Source organism: Hemitrygon akajei, chromosome 2 (genome assembly GCF_048418815.1).
Source record: "Hemitrygon akajei chromosome 2, sHemAka1.3, whole genome shotgun sequence".
In the NCBI taxonomy this organism is placed as follows: Eukaryota; Metazoa; Chordata; class Chondrichthyes; order Myliobatiformes; family Dasyatidae; genus Hemitrygon; species Hemitrygon akajei.
This window is the reverse complement of record NC_133125.1, coordinates 49,244,982-49,270,883: the sequence shown is the minus strand read 5'-3', so window position 1 is coordinate 49,270,883 and position 25,902 is coordinate 49,244,982. Positions and strand designations below refer to the sequence as shown.

General features: G+C 41.0%; 1 protein-coding gene across 1 annotated transcript in view; it reads left to right on the top strand.

The window, feature by feature from the left end:
* Positions 1–25,496, top strand: part of LOC140741711 (A disintegrin and metalloproteinase with thrombospondin motifs 19-like) — a 370,470-nt gene extending 344,974 nt beyond the window's left edge. Inside the window, exons 22-23 of the mRNA XM_073072007.1 lie at positions 12,854–13,031; positions 21,902–25,496. Coding sequence (XP_072928108.1) covers positions 12,854–13,031; positions 21,902–22,053 — 330 coding nt within the window. The 3' untranslated portion in view covers positions 22,054–25,496. The remainder of the gene's footprint in view (positions 1–12,853; positions 13,032–21,901) is intronic.
* The last annotated feature ends 406 nt before the right edge of the window (positions 25,497–25,902 follow it).

Sequence of the window (25,902 nt, the reverse complement as noted above, 5' to 3'; positions counted from 1 at the left end):
TATCCCCTTGAAGTCTGTTGCCACATTTGGTATTCTGCCTTCAAATTTTCTGTCAGCTGCATATTTAGGAACTGTATGCAGTACATCTAGGTCTTTAATATATTTTGAGGAAAACAGTTGTCTTAATACTGGCCCTCTGGGGATTTCCACCATACGTTTCCTTTCATTTCAAAAATGATTTCAAGACTGCTCTCCACTTGCTGTTACATGCTCATTTTATATCAGTGTTGCTTCAGTGGGCTTCAATCAAGATCTGTTTTGCAGCAATTTGAGAAATCCGGGACCAGCTTCTACCCCTCTGCCATTTGATTTCTGAATGGACATTGAAACCATGAACTCAACCTCACTACCTTTTTTATTTTTAATTTTTGCACTTATTTAACTTTATATATATATATATATATATACACACACACATGCACACACATATACATATATATATTTACTGTAATTCAGTTTTTTATTATTATGCAGTGTACTGCTGCCACAAAGATAAAGAATTTCACATGTGCTAGTGATATTAAACCCAATTCTGATTCTGAATCTGATACATTTTTCCTCTTCTACTCCATGTTAACTCATCAATAAAGTTATCAAGTTAGTTAACTGTTAGTTATCAAGTTAGTTATCAAGTTACTGCCTTTCTCTATTTAATCAACATTTATCTTAAGACACTCATGCTTGTTTCTAGATATTTACCCAAAAAGATTATCATTACACTACATTTTGATAAGGATATATAATTTCTGTAAATTTCTAGTCCTCAAGTACCACCCGTGACTCCATGGAAATTTATTCCCCGGGTCTCTATAGTTTCTCCCACATTTCCCTCAGGAACCAAGAAACATCTTTGCTATCCCAGCTTGCCTGAGTGATTAACCTACTTTTAATACGTCAGCCATTCCAGAAACTCCTCTTTATCCATTTTCAATCCATCCACAATCTCAACTGCAATTTCTTTTGCTACAACTCCAGCAGAATGTTCTTATACTTACTATAATATGCAAGGAGACCATTCAGCCCATTGAGTTTGTACTTGTACCACTGGGGTGATCCTATTAGCACCATTTCCCCTCTCATTTTCCTCCGTCCCTCTGTAATTTACTCTTTCTCACATTTGCTTATCCACACTCCTTTGATTGTTAGTGTTCATTAAGGTAGTTTACACACTCAGTCTGCTGACACAAGTTTGGACCTGGAAGGAATCACACTCGATCACAAAGAGGACATATAAATCTGCACAGACAGTAACTAAGGTCCAGATTGAACCCAAGGTGCTGGAGTTGTGTCACTATGCTCAGCCCCTTCCTCTCTTTACTGCCTCACTGTGCTGCCCACTTGCTAAAACCTGTTTAAACACTAATTTAGTCTTTTGGTCTCTGATCAGCACACTTCTCATATAAACCCTTTGCCATTTTGCATGCTGAAGAATATATCCAGATTTCAATCATTTCATATTTAACCTCTTGGCCTTTTTCATTTCTCCTTTCACATCTTCTCTGAAGTTATGAGGACCAGGTTACATATAGTTATCATGAGACAGGCCTTTTGATTAGTGTGCAATCCCATGCTGATGCACAAAATGAGATGGAGCAGACCTCTGATATGTTGAAGCAATGATTCCACTGCCCAAATCCCTTGGAGGAGCCTTACCACACACAAAAATAGACTTCTCTGAATTCAAGGTAATTTGCAATATACTGTAAGTCTGCATTAGGGATTAGCTCTTGCCACTATATATATATATCATGAAAGAAAGAGCTATTCCTGGTAGTCCTTGTTGCACAGTCTTTAATCAATGCATCGACAAAGATGTGAATAAACACAAGCCCAGTTCTGTTACTGTCCAGTGATAAGCAACACAATGTCAACTTGGCCACCAACTGAAAATGAAAGGCAAAGCAAATTGAAAACTCTAAACCAAATTTAGCAATCAAAGTTGGAAACAGTTCATTGAAATGTCACTAGTCACCCTTGTGCATTGTTGGATCTATAGGTTGACAAGTTTCAGGGTTTGATGAAATTCATCAGTAGTGGGTGAGATTGTTGATCTATTGGCTAAATTTCTCTGGATTTGAACAAGGTTCCATTAGATTAGGAAAGTATTAAATATGACTGATTATTAAAGAAGGGACAGAAACAGAAAACCAGAAACTGAAGAACGGTACTTTAACATCTGACATAGGGGAAATATTAGAAATCATTAACAAAGATGTTACAGCAAGGCACTTTGAAAATGTTGTGGAAATCAGGCTAAGTTAACATAGTTTTGTGAAGGAAAAGTCATGTTTGATCCATTTATTGAAGAAATAGCCTGAACAATGGATTCCTCAGGTTCTAGAAAGCATTTGATAAGGAGCAACAGCAGAGGCAATATAGGAAAACAAAAACCCATGGTGTACTGCAGGAGATAACAGGTTGTTATGGTTAGGACATTGGTTTAGTTATCAGAGACTAGGAATAAATGGGGCTTTTTATGATGAGCAAGGTCAAACAATCCCTAGTGACCTAGGAATTAGTGCAAGGGCATAACACCTTACAGTTTTTATAAAAGACTTGGATGAGGGCATCAAAGATATGGTTGCTGAATTTCTTAATGGCACAAAAATAGAAATAAAAAGTAAGTGTAAAAAGGAAACATTACAAGAAGCTGATAGGTTAAGTGTGTGGGTTGGTAAATGGAGTAACTTCTGGGAAAATGAGGAATTGTACTTTTTGGAGCAAAAAGTAATAAAGCAAATTTTTCCATTCAATTCCATTCTGTTCATATCTATGTATTTTCTAATAGGGCGTGAGAAGGTCGTCACCAGTAATCACCACTGTTGTAGTCAAGCTCTTCCAGTGCTGTTGGGCAGGGAGTTCCAGAGTTTAGACCCAGTAACAAGAAAGAATGGTGATATTTTTCCAGGTCAGGATAGTGGACAGTTGGAAAGGGAACCTGAGAGTGGCAGCGATCACATGCATATGCTCTTCTTATCCTTCTTTAAATTAGAGGCCCTGGGTCTAAGAGATGCTGTTGGCATTGCCTGAGCAATATTTTGGACTAGTAATAATTAGTGTGGAATACCAATTAAATAGATCCATTAAGCCATCACCTACTGTAAATATCAGGCACTTCCCCTTTAAGAAATGCCAATTGTTTTTAAAAACTGAACGGTAGTTAAATAGAAGGTCACCACATACAAAATTGGGCCCTCCACAGGTGTGTTATCTAAAGAATAGTACGATTAGCAGCGAAAATGCTGAACAATCATATAAGTAAGTAGGGAACACCAAGCATACTGCTTTGCATTGGATTGGATTGACCAAGCACCACAATCCTTATTGCTCTTTATGAAGACCGTCTGATGTTTAGCTCAAGCTGGGTTAGAAGAAGTTGGGTTCACTTCTTTGTGCTTAGAAACAGGAGTCATGCAGACTGTTTGGGGCTTTGTTTGTTAAAGATAGCACTCCTCAGATCAGATATCAACCAAGATTCTGTCTTGTTTGGATGTTAAACATCCCATGACACTCACAGGAGCAACGAGCTCCAACACGTGCTCCAGCCAACATTCCTCCCTCAATGAATATATCAAACGTTGTTGGTCCAGACTGGTTGCCATATTTGCTGAAACACATAATTCCGCAGCAATTAATTATTTATAAAGAACTGAGATGTCTGCATACAATAAATTGTGAAACATATGCAAGCATGTCAGCAATAGAATGAACATCATCCATATGTGTCCATTCCCAGCTAACAATTTTAATTATATAACAGAGTAGAATTTCCACCCTGACTTCGGCAGACGATTAACGTAAACTTGAAGAAGCATCGACAGCTGCTTAAAATTCTTTTGAAATATCCATGTTTTTGCAGTGGAAGATCAAGAAACCTGTCAGAAATTGCTGCCACTTATTTCAGCGTTTAGGATGGCGATTGCCCGCATAAATCTGTTAAATTGCAATAGTGTTCTTCCTCCTGCGGGGGCGCTGCAGCGCGAACTGTTGGCAGGAAGATATAATTTACAGTTTAACAAGTTCACTTTTACCATTTCCATTTTAATTGTGGATATCGGATGGTGGGAGAGGAGTTTTCAGCTTAAAACCAAAGACTGAATACTGTCAATCTGTTTTCTTCCTTTTCATCTCCAATTTCTAATTCAACTTCAGCTGAAGACTGCACTTGATCATGAGAGAAATCAGTTATAATTATAATTATTTCATCACCATCTGTGGACCACTGTTACTTTTCAAACAGCTAGGAATCTCTGCCTTTTATCCCTATTTACCACTTTGTTTGAAATATTGGTTAGGACTGGAAAATCCTGCCATATCCTGCATGAGAATGTCCTTCAGTTTTGAATGCTGCAGTGATGTATTACAAGTTCTTTGTAACTAAACCAGTTTATTCTGGTCAGTACATTATCTCACTCTTTGGGGAAGATATTGGCATCTCATTACACTTTGGCTCAGCAGACTTCTTGATTGCACATTTTCCATTCTTACATGCTTTACAGCCCAGAGGATGTTATGATGACAATTCAGAGTTGTCAGTTAGTTCTGTGCAGACACTCAGGCCAGCTGGAGCAGAAAGTTCCCTGTTCAGTACCCTCTCTTCCACAGCTGCTGCCTTATGTATAATGTGTTATGTCCAGAATCGGGCTTCTGGCAAAAGAATTACACACTGTGGCGATCCGGCTCACAAATAGCCAGCGCGCGGGGGGAGACTTCGGTAATTCACCTCCAACGTCATTTCTGCCCGGAGAGGGCGGGCGCTAGGGATTAAATGCCAGCACCGCGAAGTTCGAATAAACTAGTCTCGAAACGACTTACCGACTGCGTGTCATTATTTCAGTGCTGTGTGTAGCACATCGCTACATTGGTGACCCCGACGGTCCAAATGGGATTTGGACCAAAGATGACCGACTCTTCATCTGTTCATGCAGTTTCGCTAAAACTGCCAACTTTCTGGACGCTGCGACCACGCGTGTGGTTTAACCAAGCAGAAGCCCCGTTCCAGATTTGGCAGATATCCTCTGATTCCACGCGTTACTACCACGTGGTGAGTGCCCTTGACCAGGAGATGGCCGCCCAGGTTGCGGATTTCATACATTCACCCCCGGAAGAAGGCAAATATGAAGCATTCAAAGCGCTTCATTGGGAACTTTGGCCTCTCACGCCATGAGCAGGGTGCCCGCCTGCTTCACCTGGACAGTTTGGGAGACAGACTGCCATCAGCATTGATGAACGAGATGCTGGCCCTGGCTGACGGACACAAGCCCTGCCTTATGTTCAAGCAAGTGTTCCTAGAGCAACTGCCCGAGGACATACATCTGCTGCTGGCCGACGCAGATTTCAGCGACCCCCAGAAGGTGGCAGCCCGGGCAGATGTGCTGTGGAAAGCCAAGAGGGAGAGCGTGGCGTCCATTGGTCGGATTACCAGCCCACGTGCCCAACAGCAGACCAGACCAGGCCCGGCAGAGGGGCACACACAACACAGAGGCAGGAGTGAGGAGGACAGTAAACAGTGGTGTTTCTACCACCAGCGGTGGGGCACAAAAGCCCACCATTGTCGCCCGCCCTGCAAGGGCCAGGGCCAGCTGCCGCTAATGACTATGTCGGCTGGCCACCAGGACAGCCTCTTGTACGTCTGGGACAAACAGTCGGGACGCCGCTTCTTGGTCGACACCGGAGCGGAAATCAGCGTCTTGCCCCCGACGGGGTATGACACCCGCAACAGGAAGCCAGGACCCACCCTGAGGACCGCAAACGGCAGCACGATACGGACCTACGGCCTTCACGTGGGACTTCACACTGGCCGCAGTGGCCCAACAACTCCTGGGGGCGGACTTCTTGCGAGCTCACAACCTGCTGGTTGACTTGCAAGGGAAAAGACTGGTAGATGCCGAGACTTTCCAGACGTTCTCCCTGGGTGAAGCCAAGTTGCCGGCCCCACACCTGGATTCCATCACGCTGTCGGACAATGAATTCACCAGAATCCTGGCGGACTTCCCCGATTCTGGCACCGCAGTTCACAGCAGCCATGCCCAGACACGGGGTACAGCACCAAATCCCGACCAAGGGACCACCCCTCCACGCCCGCGCTCGAAGGCTCCCGCCGGAAAAGCTCCGCCTGGCAAAGGAGGAGTTCAAGAGGATGGAGGAATTGGGGATTGTACGGAGGTCCGACAGCCCATGGGCCTTCCCCCTGTACATGGTGCTCAAAGCAGCCAGGGGGTTGGAGACCATGCAGCGACTACCGCAGACTGAACGAGGCTACCACTCCAGACCGCTACCCCGTGCCGCACATACAGGACTTTGCAGCAAACCTGCACGGGGCAAGAATATTTTCCAAAGTAGACCTCGTCCGGGAATACCATCAAATCCCGGTGCACCCTGAAGACATCCCAAAACAGCACTTATCACCCCGTTCGGCGTGTTCGAGTTCCTCCGAATGCCACACAGACGTTCCAGCGGCTAATGGATGCGGTGGGACGCGACCTGGACTTTGCGTTCATCTATTTGGACGACATCCTTATAGCCAGCAGTAGTCGCCAGGAGCATCTGTCCCACCTCTGCCAGCTCTACTCTCGTCTGAGTGATTTCGGCCTCACGATCAACCCGGCCAAATGCCAGTTCAGTCTCGATACCATCGACTTCCTGGGCCACAGGATTACCAAAGACGGGGCAACACCTCTGCCCGCCAAGGTAGACGCGATCCACCACTTTGCCCGGCCCAACACAGTCAAAGGCCTGAAGGAGTTCGTTGGTATGGTGAACTTCTACCACCGTTTCCTCCCCTCAGCAGAACGTATCATGCGCCCTTTGTACACCCTGATGTCGGGTAAAGGCAAGGACATTACTTGGGACGAGGAGGCCGCGGCCACTTTCGTTAAAGCCAAGGAAGCCTTGGCAGATGTCGCGATGCTGGTGCAACCCAGAACGGACGTTCCGACCACCCTCACAGTGGACGCATCCAACACAGCAGTTGGTGGGGTGCTGGAGCAGCTCATCGAGGGGCACTGGCAACCCCTGGCGTTCTTCAGCAAGCACCTACAACCACCCGAACTCAAGTACAGTGCTTTCGACCGGGAGCTGGCAATCCGGCATTTCAGGTACTTCTTAGAAGGCAGGCCGTTCACCGCGTTCACGGACCACAAACCGTTGACCTTCGCGTTCACGAAGGTGTCCGATCCCTGGTTGGCTCACCAGCAGCGATATCTGTCCGACATCTCCGAGTACACGATGGACATCCAGCATATCTCGGGGAAGGACAACGTCGTGGCGGACGCACTCTCCAGACCAGCTGTCCAGGCCCTGTCCCTGGGGGTGGATTATGCAGCACTGGCAGAGGAACAACAGGCAGATGACGAGATGCCCAGCTACAGGACCGCAATCTCGGGTTTGCAGCTGCAGGACTTACTCGTAGGCCCAGGTGAGAGGACCCTCCTGTGCAACGTGGCTACCAGCCAACCTCGCCCCATCATCCCGGCAGCCTGGAGGCGGCGAGTTTTCGACTCCATACGCGGTTTGGCGCACTCATCTATCAGGACAACCATCCGGCTGGTCTCCAGCAAGTTCGCGTGGCACGGACTTCGCAAGCAGGTCAGTGAATGGGCCAGAACGTGCGCGCAGTGCCAAACAGCCAAGGTGCAGCGGCACACTAAAGCCCCGCCGCAGCAGTTCGAACCCACCCACCGGAGTTTCGACCACGTTCATGTGGATATGGTGGGCCCCCTACCAGTGTCCCGAGGAGCGCGGTACCTCCTAACTATGGTAGACCGGTTCACGAGGTGGCCAGAGGCGGTCCCGCTCACCGACACATCTGCCGATTCCTGCGCCCAAGCACTGATTGCAACCTGGGTAGCACGCTTCGGGGTACCGCCCCACATTACCTCCGACAGAGGCGCCCAGTTCACCTCCAGCCTGTGGTTGGCTGTGGCCAGCCTGTTGGGAATGCAGCTACACCACACAACTGCCTACCACCCACAGTCGAGCGGACTAGTGGAGCTTTTCCACCGTCACTTGAAGTCGGCTCTCATGGCCCGCCTGAGAGGACCTAACTGGGTGGACGAGCTTCCCTGGGTCCTGCTTGGAATTCACACAGCGCCCAAAAAGGATCTGCACGCCTCGTCAGCCGAGTTGGTGTACGGCGCACCCCTGGCCGTCCCAGGAGAGTTCATACCAGCCCCAAGGGGGCAAGAGGAAGAACCCGCAGCAGTCCTGGACAGACTATGCGAGAGGCTCGGCAACCTGGCCCCCATACCAACTTCACAGCACGGACTGACCCCGACCCATGTACCCAAAGACCTGCAGAACTGTAAGTTTGTGTTTGTACGAAGGGGCGGACACCGGGCACCGCTACAGTGGCCGTACGAGGGGCCGTTCAAGGTGATCAACAACAACAGGTCCATGTACATTCTGGACATTGGGGGGAGAGAGGAGGTTTTCACGGTGGACCGACTCAAACCAGCCCATGTGGACTTGGCGCAGCCGGTCGAGGTTCAGGGACCGCGGTGCAGAGGCAGACCTCCCAAACAGAGGCTGATCCAGACTGTGGACATTGTGGGGTGTATCGCCGGTTCTGGGGGCGGGGGGGGGGGTTATGTCGCGACCCACTTTCTGTGCAGGCGAACTGGCTCACAAATAGCCAGCACGTGGGGTGAGACTTTGGTAATGCACCTCTGACGTCATTTCTGCCCGGAGAGGGCGGGCGCTAGTGATTAAATGCCAGCGCCGCGAAGTTTGAATAAACTAGTCTCGAAACGACTTACCGACTGCGTGTCGTTATTTCAGCGCTGTGTGTAGCACATCGCTACAACATAGTATTTATGTCTGGAAGATCATTGTCATCAGTATAGTGCCAATTCATTATAAGACTATCCATGGAACAGCTCTATTTACTCCAAATCTGTGGAGGCAAGCTGGACTTAGTGCAAAGTGGGTGATAGTGAAACAGCAGGCTGGCTCCCATCTCCCCCAATTTTCATTTCTATTGATGTTAATGTTAACTTTATGTTTGGTGTCAAGTTTCTACAAACTTTATATAGCCACTTGGCTTGATACCTCTCCAAGTGGGAGTGTTCACATCTGATTTATAGTACCTTCCATACTACCATGCAGCAGGGAGCTGGCAAGAAAGTTTAGTGAGCCTACCTGTATGCTGTCAGCAGTTCTGTGCAAAGCCGTCAGCAAGATCTAGCCCACAGGGGACAAAGTTACATGTTAAGAGGAATTAATCATACCAGTCAAGTCACAATTGCTCCACTTAACATCATCATATATTTTCACTTAAATTGTCATATCGCCTACCGCACATCCTCTGAACCAGAATCATTATTTGCTCTGTACCTCAACACAAGGAAGTAATCCTTTTATGATGCAGGCCAGTTAATGATTCTTCAGAAGCCATTGCAAGTAAGTTAATGGTATGAAGCAAAGATTGTAAAATTATTGTTCTTTAAACATAAAAAAATGCCAAGGTAGAATGAATATCAAAATACTGAGAAATACCTGTTCTTACATAAGAATATTAGTAGTGTTACGCAGACTTTACAATCTTAAGGAACATTAGCAGATGGAGTTCAACCCAGATAAGTGTGAGGTGGTTCATTTTGGTAGGTCGAGTATGATGGCAGAATATAGTATTAATGGTAAGACTCTTGGCAGTGTGGAGGATCAGAGGGATCTTGGGGTCCAAGTCCATTGGACACTCAAAGCTGCTGCGCAGGTTGACTGTGGTTAAGAAAGCATATGGTGTGTTGGCCTTCATCAGTCATGGGATTGAGTTTAGGAGCCGAGAGGTAATGTTGCAGCTCTATAGGACCCTGGTCAGACCCCACTTGGAGTACTGTGCTCAGTTCTGGTCGCCTCACTACAGGAAGGATGTGCAAACCATAGAAAGGGTGCAGAGGAGATTTACAAGGATGTTGCCTGGATTGGGGAGCATGCCTTATGAGAATAGGTTGAGTGACGGAGGATGAGAGGTGTATAAGATGATGAGAGGCATTGATCGTGTGGATAGTCAGAGGCTTTTTCCCAGGGCTAATATGACTATCACGAGAGGGTACAGTTTTAAGGTGCTTGGAAGTAGGTACAGAGGAGATGTCAGGGGTAAGTTTTTTATGCAGAGCGTGGTGAGTGCATGGAATGGGCTGCCGGTGACGGTGGTGGGGGTGGATATGATAGGGTCTTTTAAGAGACTCCTGGACAGGTACATGGAGCTTAGAAAAATAGAGCTCTATGGGTAACCCAAGGTAACTTCTAAGGTAAGGACATGTTCGGCACAGCTTTGTGGGCCGAAGGGCCTATATTGTGCTGTAGGGTTTCTATGTTCTATTTCCTGAACCAAGAGAGCTTTGTTAGAACATAGTTGAACATTTAAGTTGTCCTCACTTACTTAATTTAAAACAGCATCAAAACCCTCTGATATTGAGGATTTTTTTTACATATGTACCATTATTCCATGTTTTCTTTCAATATGGTATCTCCTTCCTCTTCAATCAATAGCAGTTTCCAGGAGCATGCAATAAGTTGCCTTTTATTTTCCTGGATATTCCAGAGAAAAGTAATTATACACTTATATCCAACAACCATTTCATTTTACATTATCAGTATTATTTATCTTTACGAGGCTCACTTTGCTCCTGACTAGTTTCCTGTAATGTGATTTGACAAACTTTGTGTTGATTTAATATTTCTTGTAATTTTCTTTCCTTTTCCTTTTCTTGCCTTGGTTTGCTTCTTACATCCCTTACCATTGCTAATTTTTCCCATTTCTCCCAATTGTGTTTTTCACTACAGCTTTGATTTATTGCCTCCCACTTTAATGGTATGTCATTTTAGAAAGTAGAGCAGATGGGAGTTTAACCACTCTTGTATGTGCTAAGCATGTGGTGTAGTACCATTGAACCCCACTTCAGAAATTGTGTTTGATTAGAGTTATGAACCCAAATTTCAGAAGCAGATTCAACATGCTCGCTTTACTACTTAATTGTATATTCCCGTTAAAATTATTCTCCCTTTACCAAATATGAAAAAGGTCTTTGTAAATATGCTTCCTACCACCTCACATTTGGTATGAAGAAGAAAAATACAACTACTAATAGAGTCGCAAATCTTTTTCATTCCATTCACCATCCTTCAGCTGCCTCGTTGCATTTCATTATGTCCTCCTCCGTTATCCATTGAATTGAACTCCTTCATCACTAAGGCTGCTCCTTCCCTTTTTCCATTATCATAACTTTTCATGTCAACCTTTCAACCTAATGCATTAAATTCCTACTACCGAAAGTCCCATAGCCAGTCTCATTTGTGGGCTACAATAAACTCCAACATTTTACTCATGCGTACAATTTATACACTTTGTTACTTATTCCCAGTCCATTTATGTAAAGATCACAGATTTCAATCTCACAACCTAACTTATCTTGAGGTTTTATCACTTAAGCAATTATCAAAATTGCATTATATTCAGAATATTCATACAATATAATTTTAACTATAATGAACAGAACAGTGGAATAACTGATTACTATATACATTAAAGATTTTCATTTTGCATTTTGCTTGGCTTCAATTTCATGTGTTTACAATTCTGCTCCACCTTAATTAGTTAAAAGGTTTGTTGGAAAAAAATGAACACTAAAGAATGGCTAAAATATCAGAAAAAGATTGTAGGAAATAGCTCTTTAACAGTCTGTAGGGTGATGTGCCCCAATAGTTGTAGTACAGGACAGTTAATATTTTTGATATTGATTAATGATTTAGATCGAGAGGAGAAAGCAAATATCGTGATTCAGAGATGGCACAAAGCTTAGGAGGTCTGTGAACAGGACTATATTAATAGATCAAAGGAGAACACAAAGAAGCAAGTGGGATGAGTGGACAAATGTCAGCTTTAGCAGTGAATGGTGTTGATGAATGGACAAAGTAGACGTATGAGTAAAATCCTCACATACTAATAATACAATTTTAAAGAGAAGGTTGAGACTTCTGTGCTTTTGTAGAAAGGTTGAAAATAGCAGAACATTACAACTAAGCAACTAATAAAGTATCTAGGAATCTGAGCTTTTATAAACAGCGGTTGAGAGTACCAAAGCCTGGAAGTTATAAATCACTTGTTCAAGCCCAGCTAGAGAATTGTATTTAGTTCTGGGCACCACACTTTAGGAATAGCATGAGGAGTTTGCAAAGGGAACAGAAGCGATTTCATGGATGAGAGAATTCAGATTTATAGATGAGTAGGAAAAGCAAGAGTTGGGACTTAGAGTAAATATGATGAAGTGCAACTAAAAAAAAGTGAAATGGTTTTCAAACAATAGGCAATAGTATCAAAAGTAACATGAGGAAAAGCATTTTTGCACCGTGTGTGGTTAGAAGTTGAAATGTACTCCCTGTGAGGGTGGAGCTTATGGATTTAATGTATCCCTCAGAGATAGTTTAAATAGTTCTTTAATTCAGTCATCATCTTGGGATCTTTGGCCACTAACAAGGCAACTAATTAATGACTTTTCCAAATGACTCTTGAGAAGTTAGTGGTGAGCCTCCTACTTATACCACTAATGTCTCATTGGTAAAGGAACTGCCACAGTACTGTTGAGAGGGGAGTTCTAGGATTTCACACACTAGTAGTGCAGTAACAGTGATATATTTCTCAGTTAGAATGGTTTCTGACTTGGAAGAGAATTTGTATTGGATGGTGTGCCAATGTACCTGTGACCCTTGTCCTCATATTGTGGGTTGCAGATATGTGAAGTGTTAAAGAAGTCTTGGTCCTTCTCCTTCTCCTTGTAAAAGAACAACTCTGAAACAAATTGTGTTAGCATTGAACAAGTTTCAGATCTAACAGCATTTCTGTCTTTACCTACAGTGTTCCATCACCTGTGGAAAAGGAATGCAATCACGAGTGATCCAGTGTATGCACAAAGTGACAGGAAGACATGGAACCGATTGTTTCCCATCAGAAAAGCCTGCAGCTTATAGGCCCTGCCACTTAAAGCCATGCAATGAAAAAGTCAATGTGAATACTATAACCTCACCCAGACTAGGTATGAAGCAAAACCCCAGCTGATCTTTCATTCCAGTTGTAAGTTTCACAATCTTATTTTATGAGGTAGAGTGAACAACATACCATAGGCTTTACAGCTGAATTTTCATTTTTGTACTTGCAAATAAGGAAGGTGAGTTACTACATGTATCTGTCTCTACAGTTTGAATTTATTGTACATGAAGTGCTTTGGGCTGTCCTAAGTAAATGCCCTTGTTTCTTTCTGGCATGCAATACCACAGGTTTTAATGGGAAAAGGTAGTCTTGTATTTTAAAGAGTTTGCCACATAAATCTCAGGACATTGCCAAGTGCTTTGGAACAAACAAATTGCACTTGAACAATAGTCATTGTTGTAGACGAGACAAATAAAACTTCGTTAATAGATATGAAATATCATCACATGAAGTTTCCAGATGGTCACTGGTAAAATTCAGAGTACACTTCACCATGCAGGAAACCTCTGTGCCTTTTTTACCTAAATCACATTTGCTCTATATTTATATCACAATCTATCCCCACATAAATCAACTGTCACCTGCTCCCTTACCCTACTAAATGGAAAATTAGCTGCTTTTTACCAAGGTGTGGCATGGTTCAGGAAGGATTGGAATGAATAATAATTAGACCCTACTAAACCAAGGATTTTCCATCCTGGAGTCCACAGACTCCTAGCTTAATAGTATTAGTCCATGGCACAACAAAGATTGGGAACTGCTGCACTAAACAAATCCTGCTAAATTACATCCACCGTCATATCAAAAGATGGCATCTGAGTGAAGTGCACAGTAGAAGTCATTTCTTTTTAAGCTTCATTGTCTTGTACAGTGTTACCGTTCTTTCAAAATTCTGTTGTTCCCCTGTGTTAGACAGACAGACAGACATACTTTATTGATCCTGAGGGAAATTGGGTTTCGTTACAGTCACACCAACCAAGAATAGTGTAGAAATATAGCAATATAAAACCCATAAATAATTAAATAATAATAAGTAAGTTATTCCAACTGGAAATAAGTCCAGGACTAGCCTATTGGCTCAGGGTGTCTGACACTCCGAGGGAGGAGTTGTAAAGTTTGATGGCCACAGGCAGGAATGACAGCGTGGAAGTTCCAGCGTGGAAATTGCATCCATGCTTGTTTTTTTAAATTATTTTTGCTGTGTGCAAGCAAGAATTATTATGATAGAACTTTAATCCATTAGGCAAATGTGTACAGGAAATAAATGATGAGCTTATCTATTATTTATTTAGACTGTAAAGTGGTTTAACATTTAGGATATGGCCTATCTAAAACATACATCATTTTGGCATGTGTGCTAGAAACAAAAACCAGGACAGAAATTAAATCATGCGTGATATCAGAAAGTTTTTGTAATTTTGATACTGGAATATTGAAAGGAGTGCAGAAAGTGCTGAAGATTCTCAGTGGGTTTGGCAGTATCTGGAGAGGGAGGAACAAAGTTAATTTTAAACACAAGAGGTTCTGCAGATGCTTAAATCCAAAGCAACACACACAGAATATTGTCAGTACAGAAAAAGTGATAACATATACATGGCAGGTTTTAATTTGCAAAGAAAGAAGGGCGGAGAGAAGCACGGGAATGTTTGTAGCAGGACGGCTGACCAGATGGCACAACTGCCATTAATTCATCTATAGGAGGCTGGTGAAAGTTTATTCATGGCTGATCTGTCAGTGTAAGTAGAGGGAGCTGAATGAGTACAGGAGAGAGAAGTAAAATGCTGGAACTGTGCGTGCTGAACACTGTAGCTACTGGGTATCTGAAATAAAAGGAAAAACTGGAAATATTCAGCACATCAGACGGCATCTGTGGAGAGGCAGTAATGCTACAGGAAGATAGTCTTACATTATAAGTGATGTCTGAAATTTTAGAGACATTTAACCCTGACGCAGGGCTTCAACCTTTCCCTCTTACCTGCCTCATCGTCAGAGTTCCTCCAGCAGATTGTTTGCTGTTCCAGGTTCCTTCAACCTCACTCTTTTGTGTCTCCGGTTAATAATTGGAGTTTGCTTGGAACTGCTCCTTTACCTTCAGCGACAAATACGTTGCAAAGACAGAAGGGTGGAGAGAAGCAAGGGAATATATGCTTTCCAGAGCAACTCCAAGAAATTATAATCCTCAGTCAGGTCCTTTGTGAGTTATGAAAGCCTAATTCTAGGACCCTCATTATCTTTCAACCAGTATTGGTCCCAGAAGGCTTATTGGAAGCATTTTGCAATGGTTTCTTGCAGGTCATGAAATGATCACTTAAGAGGCATTTTAAGTATCATAGGGCAGGTAGGAGGATGTCGGTATCCCAGGTAATTTTTTTGTGTGGTTCGGAGAATGCCCTGTCCTCTTCAGCTGTATAACAAGGCTTAACAAAACACTCTATGTCCTCTGCTCCATTTTGTAAATTGGCAATTGTTAGTCCCTAAACAAAGGAAGTGAATTTCAGCCCAACGCATTAACCTGCATTGGGAACCAATTTACAAAACAATATTGGGAGCTAGGATAACGAGGCAAGTTTTCCCACATCGTTTCAAGGTACTGCTACCACCTTTCTACCAGTGGAGCCAGTGGCAGTGTTCATCATTGGTTACATTTATCAGACCTGTTGTTCTAAAGTTAACTAGAATTAGCTATAATCAATAAATAGTTCGAGAGCACATCATACCAGATAGTTTCGTACTAAAGACTAACAAAAACAGCCAGCATAGCTTGGCAAAGAAGTTTATTTTATTGTACAATGGCATTTTGTTACAACATAATAATTGGTTTCATAAGTTGGATTTATTTAAGTGATATACTTTTTAGTTTTCTAAGTTTTAAGTTCCACTTTAAATTAAAAGATATCAAAATAGCACAAATAAATAAAAATAATTACATGTTAGGAATTTGCATACATATTAATGAAATAAATCAGAACTCTCAAAGGCTACAATATATAATTCCCTTATTTAAAATACTTCTTTCCAATCCAGACTTTCTGAAACACAGAAACAAGAATAGACCATTTTGCTTTATGTCTGTAATGCCACACAGATCATAATGTGGCTGAACTTTATCTTAGCTCCATGTAATCACTTTGGTTTCATAGTCCTGTATTCCCTTGCCTAATAAAATTTATCAGTCACAGAAATAAAGATGTTCAATTGACATTACCTGAAGAACTTGCAGAGGATAAGAAGTCCAAACCTCTATGACACTTTATGCTCATATTGTGCTTCTATTACAGATAATAAACTTGATTTATAAAGCACTGAATTGTCTAGGGCCAAAAATAATCTCCGATCTTTTGCACCATTATGAACCTTCCTGCGTCTGCTTACCATCCCCAGGGTCAAAACTAACCATGGTGAAGCAACTTTTAATTACTATGCTCCACATATCCGGAATAACCTTCCAGAGAATCTGAAATCTGCCCCAGCTTTAAGCTCTTTTAAACCAAGGCGTAAAACTGTTGTTTTCACTGTACCTTTTGATTAGAATCCCCTGCACTGTAACTTATATTTATCATATCTATTTTTTGTGTGACTTTATTCTCTTATATATTGTCTGAAATTTGAATTTGATTTTTATATCTTGTTCTATGTAAAGCACTTTTAACTACTTTGTGTTTTAAAAGTGCTTTTCAACTAAACTTGTTTGCTCACTTACTATGCAAAAGAGTGCTTCCTAACATTGATAGTGTAAACAAAAAAAATAGTGCTTGAAACACTTAGCAGGTCAGGAAGAGAAGAAAACCAAAGTGAGTATTTCAGGTCAAATACTGTGTATCAGGAGTTCTCCCTGTATTGAATAGGCTGTAAGAATAGTTGTCTAGAATATTGCAGAATGTATCCAGGGCTTAAGGTGGTAGAAACATGTGATTTTTGATCACAGCATCAGATTTGAGACCAAGGTTGCAAGCAGTCTGATTCAGTTTCAGTCACAAAGAGGGACAGAGTCCAGGGGTTGCCACAGAGATTGAAGGTGATGCTTTCATTCTTCAAATGATTAAACTGGGAGGGAGTTCAGTCCTAGTTTTTGAGCAAAAGGCCGGAAATTTCAAAGAAAGTTAGAACTGAGTGCACATGAGCTACTGACGGGTAAAAATTGATAATCCTTTGTGAGGGTTGTAATAGTGACCTAGTCATCTTCACTCTTCCTGACCTGTCTTCACCCCTTAGGGATGTTAACCATACCGTCGCTCTGCAGCCTCTCTGCTTTTATCCAGCGGGTCTGAATGGGGCTGATCTCATTTAGTTCTATTCTTGTCTATGCAGACAATCCAGAGCATCAACATCTGGCTTCCTGCCATGACACTCTTCCCTGGAGTCTGGCCTTGCTGCCCCCATACTTCTCGCCTATTTGTTTCCCCTGGGGGATCGGTCTCCCGTGTAAATTTTCAGCTTTAATTCACCAATAGAGGTTTTTTAAAATTGAGATATAGAGCAGATAGGCCCTTCCGGCCCTCTGAGCCGTGCCACCCAGCAATCTTCCCGATTCTATCCTAACCTAATCACGGAACAATTTGCAAAGTCCAATTAACCTACCAACTGGTACCTCTTTGGACTGTGGGGGAGGTGGGGTGGAACTGGAGCACCCGGAGGAAACACACGCGATCACAGGGAGAACATATAGACTCCTTACAGGCAACGGTGGGAATTGAACCCGGATCACCTGTGCTGTAAACTGTTGTACTAACCATAATGCCGCCTTCTATATTGTCAGATTGTTTGTCTGTTTGTCAGGTTTCAGTCAGTAATTTTTTTGAATTTGATTCCTGATATTAAGTTTGAATATCCAAAGATTAATTTAAGATTCTGTGTGCTTTAGGCTCACAGAACAAGGAAATAAGTTTCCCTCTATTTGAGGTATCAATTCCTATGTTAAGTCTAAATAATCCACTGAAATCACCCCATAATACAATTTTCTATTTTGAGGGGGATTGTTGATTTCATGTTGCTGCCCTCATCATAGGTCAATTTATCTCTCTTGCAAGTCTTGCTCCAGAAGTTGGCTTAATTGGTCCTTTATGCATATCTCTCATCCCTCTGGAGTTCAGCTGTCTTGAGGTGAAGGCTAGCATTCCATCGACATGAATACAAAACCAAGTGCTACATTAGGAGAAATCTAAAATCAAAGCAGATATTCTCTGAAATTGGAACAGCAGTGATAGCAGGAGCATGATCAAACACCATCTGTAAATTTGCCAACATCACAACTATTGCTGGCAGAATTTCAGATGGTGATCAGGGAGTGTACAGGAGTGAGATAAATCAGCTGGTTGAGTGGTGTCACTGCTGCAACATTGCACTCATTGCCAGTAAGACTAAGAAATTGATGATGGTCTTCGGGAAAGGGGAGTCAAGGGAAAACACACCAGCTCTCATTAAGGAATCAGAAGTGAAAAGGGTGAGCATTTTCAAGTTCCTGGGCCCAACATATTGATGCAATTACAAAGAAGGCACAACAGTGGCTATTAGGAGAAATGGTATGTTACTGAAGGCACTCGCAAATTTATACAGATCTACCATGGAGAGCATTCTAACTGGTTGCATCACCATGTAGTAAAGAGGGGCCACTGCACAGGATCGGTAAAAGGTGCAGTAAGTTGTAAGCGCTAGCCTCCCCAGCATCCAGGAAGCCTTCAAAACCTCAAAAGCGATGCAGCATCCATCATTAAACACCCTCTTCACCCAGGACTTGCCCTCTCCTCTGTGCTTCAAGGAGGTGGTACAGGAGCCTAAACCCCCACACTCAATGTTTCAGGACCCCTGTTACATTTCTGAATGGACAATAAACCTTTCAACACTACCTCAGTACTCAGAGGATGTTTATTTTTGGAAGTGACTAATGACAGGCACACCTCGAAAGATTAATTGTAATTTCCTGGCCAATGCTGGAGGGCATAATTCAGCCATTGATTTTTAAATGTTTATCTATGGTTAAAAAAAACTCTTTTGTGCATCCATTTCTAAGCCATCTGTCTCAATTTATCCATCCCAATATTACTCAAACTGTATAACTAATCTGGTTATCCCTCTGCATGATTCTGTTTCAGTTTTCCCTGATATTGTATCTTCATCATCTGCAGTGAAGACTAATACAAATTACTATTTAGGATTACTACAAGAGATTCTGCAGATGCTGGAAATCGTGAGCAACCCACACAAAATGCTGACCTATCACCTGCCAGCTTGTACTCCTCTTCCTCCACACCCCCCCACCCCAACATTTTATTCCAGCTTCTGCCCCCTTCATTTCCATTTCTACTATTTAGGAAGTTTCCCGTTTCATGATCTTATTTTGCAACAGCACTTTTGCGTTTGTCATTAAAAGACCAATATAACTCTTTCCCATAATAAGTTTGTACAGACTTTTAGTATTGATGCAGATAGCCTTCATTCATGTTATTGCATTCACATTTTGCAGCTTATACTTACTTACTTCCTTTTCATTCATTTTATGTCCTTTTCACCTTGCCCAATCAGCATGTTGCTTACCTTCATTTCAGCTCTTTTCAGAATCAGAATCAGGTTTAATATCACCTACATAATGTCACGAAATTTATTGTCTTTGTGGCAGCAAGGCAATGTAATACATAATAGAGAAAACTCTCCAAATTACATTACGTCTATGTTACATAGTTAAATTAAACATGTAGTGGAAAAATAGAAATTTTAAAAGTAGTGGGGTAGTGTTCGTGGGTTCAATGTCCATTCAGAATGCCATCCACTGGGTGGCATTGGGGAAGAAGCTATTTCTGAATCATTGAGTGTGTGCCCTCAGGCTCCTGTACCTCCCTGCTGTTGGTAACAAAGAGAACAAGGCATGACCTGGATGGTCGGGGGTCCGTAATGATGGACGCTGCCTTGTTTGAGGTCTCGCTCCTTGAAGATGTCCTGGATACTACAGAATCTAGTGCCGATGATGGAGCTGACCAGGTTTACAACTGTGCTGCTTATTTTGTTTTGTGAGAGATTATAGAATTATTTAATTCTATTAGATCTCACAATTTTATTATTGACCAAGGTTGGTCACTTGCATAGCTGTTGTTCATGTTTATCAAGATCTCAGAATTATTACTAATAAACAGAAAATATGGAATATCAGTTTAAAAACTGATTTAAGACCGTCAGAAAAGTAATGCTCATTGCTGGTTGTAGTTCACTCAAGGTAAAGCAAAAGTTTTAATATCATACAGCCGGCAACAGAATTTGCACACACACGAGTGAAACATCTACAGAGTACAGTATTTCCATTTTGAACACTGTAATTAAGCCTTGGATGTGTGTTATTAAACAGGTCAGTAAAATATTGACTGGGCTCACATTCAACTTGGAGCATACAGCCTTACAAAATAAACTGTTTTCAATTCAGTAACAGACGTTGAGCAATCTTTACAGTAACTACATAAATTTTCCCATCTGTTGTGTAGCAATAGGAAGCAAGAGTCCTCGATCTGTCTTCTCCACCATCAGATTTCTAAACGGACAATGAATCCATGTACACTACCTCACTTACCTTTGCTCTGTTTTTACACAAGCTATTTAATTATATACTGTATATGTATGTGTGCATGTATCTCAATGTAATTTATAGTTTTTATTTTATACATTACACTGTACTGCTGCTGCAAAACAACCGATTTTACGATACGTGCAGTGATACAAAACGTCAATCTGATTCTGTTAAATTAAAGATAAAGCATTTGGAGCACAGCTCACGTTTCTGCTTGTGATCCCAGCTGGTGACTCCTGCTGAAATGCAAGCAAGAAAGAAGGGGTGAGCCTTGGTTGTCTTGATGACCACAAACTAATTATCTCTGTACAGTCGGCCCTCCTTATCCGCGGATTCAACCAACCGCATCTCGTTTGGTCGCTACTTTGTTTCTGTGGAGAAAGTGGATCCTAAAAAGCAATTAAGTGGTCAAAGGAGTTCCTCAAAGGCTAAGAGGGTGTGTAAAGTGCTGTCTCTCACCGAGAAAGTAGAAATCTTAGATCTTTTGAAAAGTGGCATGTCGCTTGCCGAAGTGGTCCTCAGCCCTCAACCTGCACAGATCCTGACTTTAGTATTATTGAGCCTCCTCCAAAGCATCTTTATTCCCTAAACAATACAGTGTAACAACTATTTACATAGCATTTCCATTGTATTAGGTATTATAAGTACTGTAATCTAGAGGTGATTAGAAGTATTACTCGTTGTTTAAGCATTCTTCGCCTCGTGTCTCATTCGTTCGCTGCTTGTGTTGTGAGTGAGAGGAAGGAGTTTAAAGCTAGTAAGGGATGGCTGGCTGGCTATGTAAAGTGCTACAGCCTCAAGAACTTAAAGGTCACGGGAGAATCGTGATCGGCTGATGCTGAGGCGGCTCAGCATTCCCAGAAGAGCTACAATGGTTGCGTCTGTACTGAACATGGACAGACTTTTTTTTCTTGTCATTATTCCCTAAACAATACAGTATAACAACTATTTTCATAGCATTTACGTTGTATTAGCTATTATAAGTAATCTAGAGATGATTTAAAGTATATGGGAGGATGTGCATAGGCTATATGCAAATACTACACCATTTTATATAAGGGAATTGAGCATCAGCATTGTTTGGTATCTGCGGGGGGTCCCGGAACCAATCCTCCGCGGATAAGGAGGCCTGACTGTACGCTCACCCAGAGTTCATGTGTGCTGACCATTGATGAGAAATTTTGGTGACCAGCCAGAGTGCAATCAAACTATGCATCAGCAGAGGTTTTTTCCTTTCAGAACGAAAGCAAAAGAAATCCCAAGCGGAATCCCCAGTAAGAGTTAATGACTCAAAAGGAAGTGTGAAATAAAAACCGAATGTTAATGAAATAACTGATTTCCTTTATTTTCCTTTTTGCTTCTTTTAGCTGCTTTGACATTCAAATGTTTGAAGGACCAGTGGCAAGTGTATTGCAAAATAATACGCGAGACAAACCTCTGCCAGGACATGAGGTGGTATCAGCGCTGCTGTGAGACCTGTAGAGACTTCTATGCACAAAAGCTACAACATAAAAGTTGACATCTTCTTTTGTTGCAACATTGATCACCAAACTTATTTTTTATAAGTACAATCTAATTTATAAAAACACAGAACTACAATTTGTTTAGACCAAGGTACTGATGTATTAGGTATAATTTATTCATTTTAATTTATTTTTTGTTTACCAAGAATTTTTTGGAGTACTGTTTTCAAAATCCATATATTTTAGATTTTTATATGTTAGGTGGGTCCATTCTTTGCAACTAATAACTTGACAATTGTCAGAATGTAGTTCACCCATAGTGGGCCATAAGTTCATGGATTGTGTTAAACCAGCTGGCATTAACACTTACTGTAAACATTTCAGAGACTGTAGCAAAGTATTGAAGTAGTTCTCATAATACAGTCAGTATTCACAATGACATTAATTGCTTGAAACAACAGTGACTTGAGAGTAAAACACTGTGGAGCGTAACACTGAATTACTTTACATCATTCGGGTACTGTCTACTGTTTTACAGTCAGAAGCAAACATCAACCATAGTACTGTAAAATAAGTCACGATTTGCAGTTTACACTTAGAATTTTTGTAGAACAATGCTGAATGGAATTGTGATAAATCACAAATGCCGACTAAATTTCTCACATGCTAAATTCTGAGTTTAAAGTATTATGAATTTCATCTCTGCAAATTAAACTTTAGATGCACATAAACTGTGTGCAGATTTACCAATGTTTAATAGTTTCTACTTTAGACCCCTATTTGTGCATTAAAATACACAAATATATGTACCTCCCCGGGTTATAGAAGACCTGACTTAACAGAAATCCAACTTTATACCAATTCTCCCATTAACTTTCGAGGAATTTTTCAAGATAGTGGTAATAATAATAAAAAGAAAGTTTTGTGGTATTCATTAACAACTGAATACAGTATTTGTTGCATTAATTTAATTGTGGGTAGTATTAGGGTGAATAATTAGTGAAATGAAAGGATTATCGGAAGTGTAATCAGAACGATACTATATGGATAGTAATAGAAGACGGACGTTTCTGAATTACGGAAAAATCGGCTTACAGACAATACTCAGGAACGGGGCCTTTACGGAACCTGGGAACTGCCCATACATGAAGCTATATGATATAAAAGCAAAAAAAAGTTCTGCATTGGCTGAACTGTAAAATAATGCTATAAGTACACAGCAGGCTTACAAATAATTAGTAATGACATTTTTTAAATTTTCAGATACTTTTAGGACAAGCTATACATTTCCAACAATATTTTTAAATTAGCTAATATATTTATAAAGTACTAAGATAAAGACAAAAAAATTAAGCAAATTAAAGTCCATTATGGCATTATGCTGTATTTGACTTGGATACAACATAAGAGCAAAAGATGCTTGCATCACGAGAAAGGCAGTAGGGTGAAGCACATCTGCCATCTTCATTTCACCCTGATTCTATGCTAATTTCCTGAGATTTTAATAATAGGGCTGGGTCCCCATATTTGTGGCATTGTAGTAGAGTCATGGGTCCCAGTGAGAAATCCCACAAGCTGAATTCGAATGACGTGAAGGGTCAACATTTCTTTTCATTTAGCCTTTCTCTGGAGTGTATCGAGATCCCTATTCCAGCCAGAAGCAATCTTTCTGTGATTGTTTGTTTGTTTGTTCTTTACCTTGCTGACTTGAGTCCCGCAGTGGGACAATTGCCTGTTCTCAGCAGAAGCAACTCCTTCAAGGGACCATTCATTGAATCAGTGTGGGAGTGCTCCCCATTGACATGCTACAAAACTGCATGCAGAGGACCTGTCTGCTCAGGTTAACAAACCTGGTCCATCATCCAGGAGTACACTAACTCTAGCTAGCAACTGGATAATGGAAGAAGACCTGCTTGGCCTGGGTCAACTCCAACTTTTGACTCCTTTGCTCTATTTGCTCTATTTGTGATATTTCCATTGATGAGTATTTTTTTATGTTCAGTGAGTCCCATGTGACTCTCAATGAAACTAACAAAGATACACCAAATTATCTTGGTCTGCTATTTTTATGGAAGTATTAATTAAATTAATGTAAAATATCTGTATGAAATTAAGAGGTCTTTCAGAGCATAATTTCAAGGCTTTGCTACACAATGCTGGTTTTTACTGTAGTCATTATGTAGTATGTTCTTTACCTCCATCGCATACCACTGATGTTTACAGAAGTTCGATGGATTGTCCAATAACCCACATTTCTTACAAAATTAATGGTAAGTTTATTAACACATTATTTTCAACAGACATTACATTTCTATGTTTTGAGTTGGGAGGTTTATAAAGAACTAGCAGCTGATCCTTATTCTTCTATTATTCAGTGCATCAGAGCTCCTCATCTAGCTGTGTACTGTGTATAAAACTAAAGTATATCATTTTTTTAAAAACTTTTTCATCTTATGAGTCATTATTTTAAACATAACTATCACTCTCTGAAAAAGTAAAGATGGGTTGATCTGAGTTTCAGGCTTCAAAAATTAAGGGCTTGCTTTTTTAGAGAATTATTTAAAATCTGAATTCAGATGACTTTAAGCGCAAGCATCAATGCTGTATTCAGACTGTCAGTAAAATTTAGCTTTTTATAAGAATGTTTTATCTCAGAAATGCTGGCTGACTCTATCTCTCTTGGCACCATAGTTAACTTAAATAGTATTCTTCAGAAAATGAACAATGGATCCTTTTCAAAGAGGAAGAATTATTGTTTATGTTCACAATTTTGTTTGTGTCTATGGAAACTCTAGTTACCTGACATTAACAAACACATCCTGATTACATAAATTTAGTTTGTGGACATCTACTCCATGTGGCAGCATACCAACGAAGCTGAAATACTTCAACTTAAATGAGCAAGCTGTACTGAAGCTCTTTCTATCTCTTGATATGCCCAAATCTGGTGCATTTGAACAGCCAGACTCTTTCATATAACTAATAAAAAATTAGCCAGCTCTCCTCTGTTGCCGATTTTTAAATTGTGAACAAAATGATCAATGACATATGAAACAAAACAAGAAGCTTGCAACATGGAGAAGCAAGAATTTGTTATCCATCGGTTTCCCCTTTTGGTTTTATATTGTTCTTTATTTGAAGAGTAAATGACAAATTACTTTATTCTAGGAAGAAATTTCATATTAACTCATCCAGAATCATATAAATAGTTAAAGATATTATTTGGCAGCTTTCTGAATTTTTTTAAAATTTTTACTTCAGGTGCTATTACTTGAAATTATCTTTATAAAATTGTAGATCTTAGAAGTGTAACATTGAAATAATTCCCTTTATTATTGTCTTGCATTCTTTGCTTTTAATAAAGTTTTGAAGAAATGCTGAGTGTAATGGGATTTGCAAATTTGTGAAATTTTATATATTAATCAACTATCTTATGTATGTAATGCCTCACAGCACCAGACATTTCTCCAAACTGTAAATTGTGAAATAAACATATATTAAAATCTGTTTTTGCTACAGTGTGAATCTATTGATCTGCAAATCCACCTGATTGCCTGTGTTGATTTCTCAAATATCATCTAATTACAAACAAATTCTGCATGATTTGCATCCCTCACTTTTATGAGCACTAAATATTTATCAAATCAAAAAACATCAACTTGATTTTATATAAGTAACAAAGGAATTTAATCTAGTTGCGTTTCAACTAGATCTTGTGTGCTCAAACGTCTGCACTTTAGCACACATGCATTGGTTAGTATACTACTTAAAAACTCCTAATTCACTCCACACGCAGCTCGCACAGGTCATGAGGGTTATCAGAAACCAATTTCCTTCTGTAATTATTATATGGACTGCTTTCAGGCAGTAGTGCAGGGCTGTCTAATGACAAAATGGAATATAAG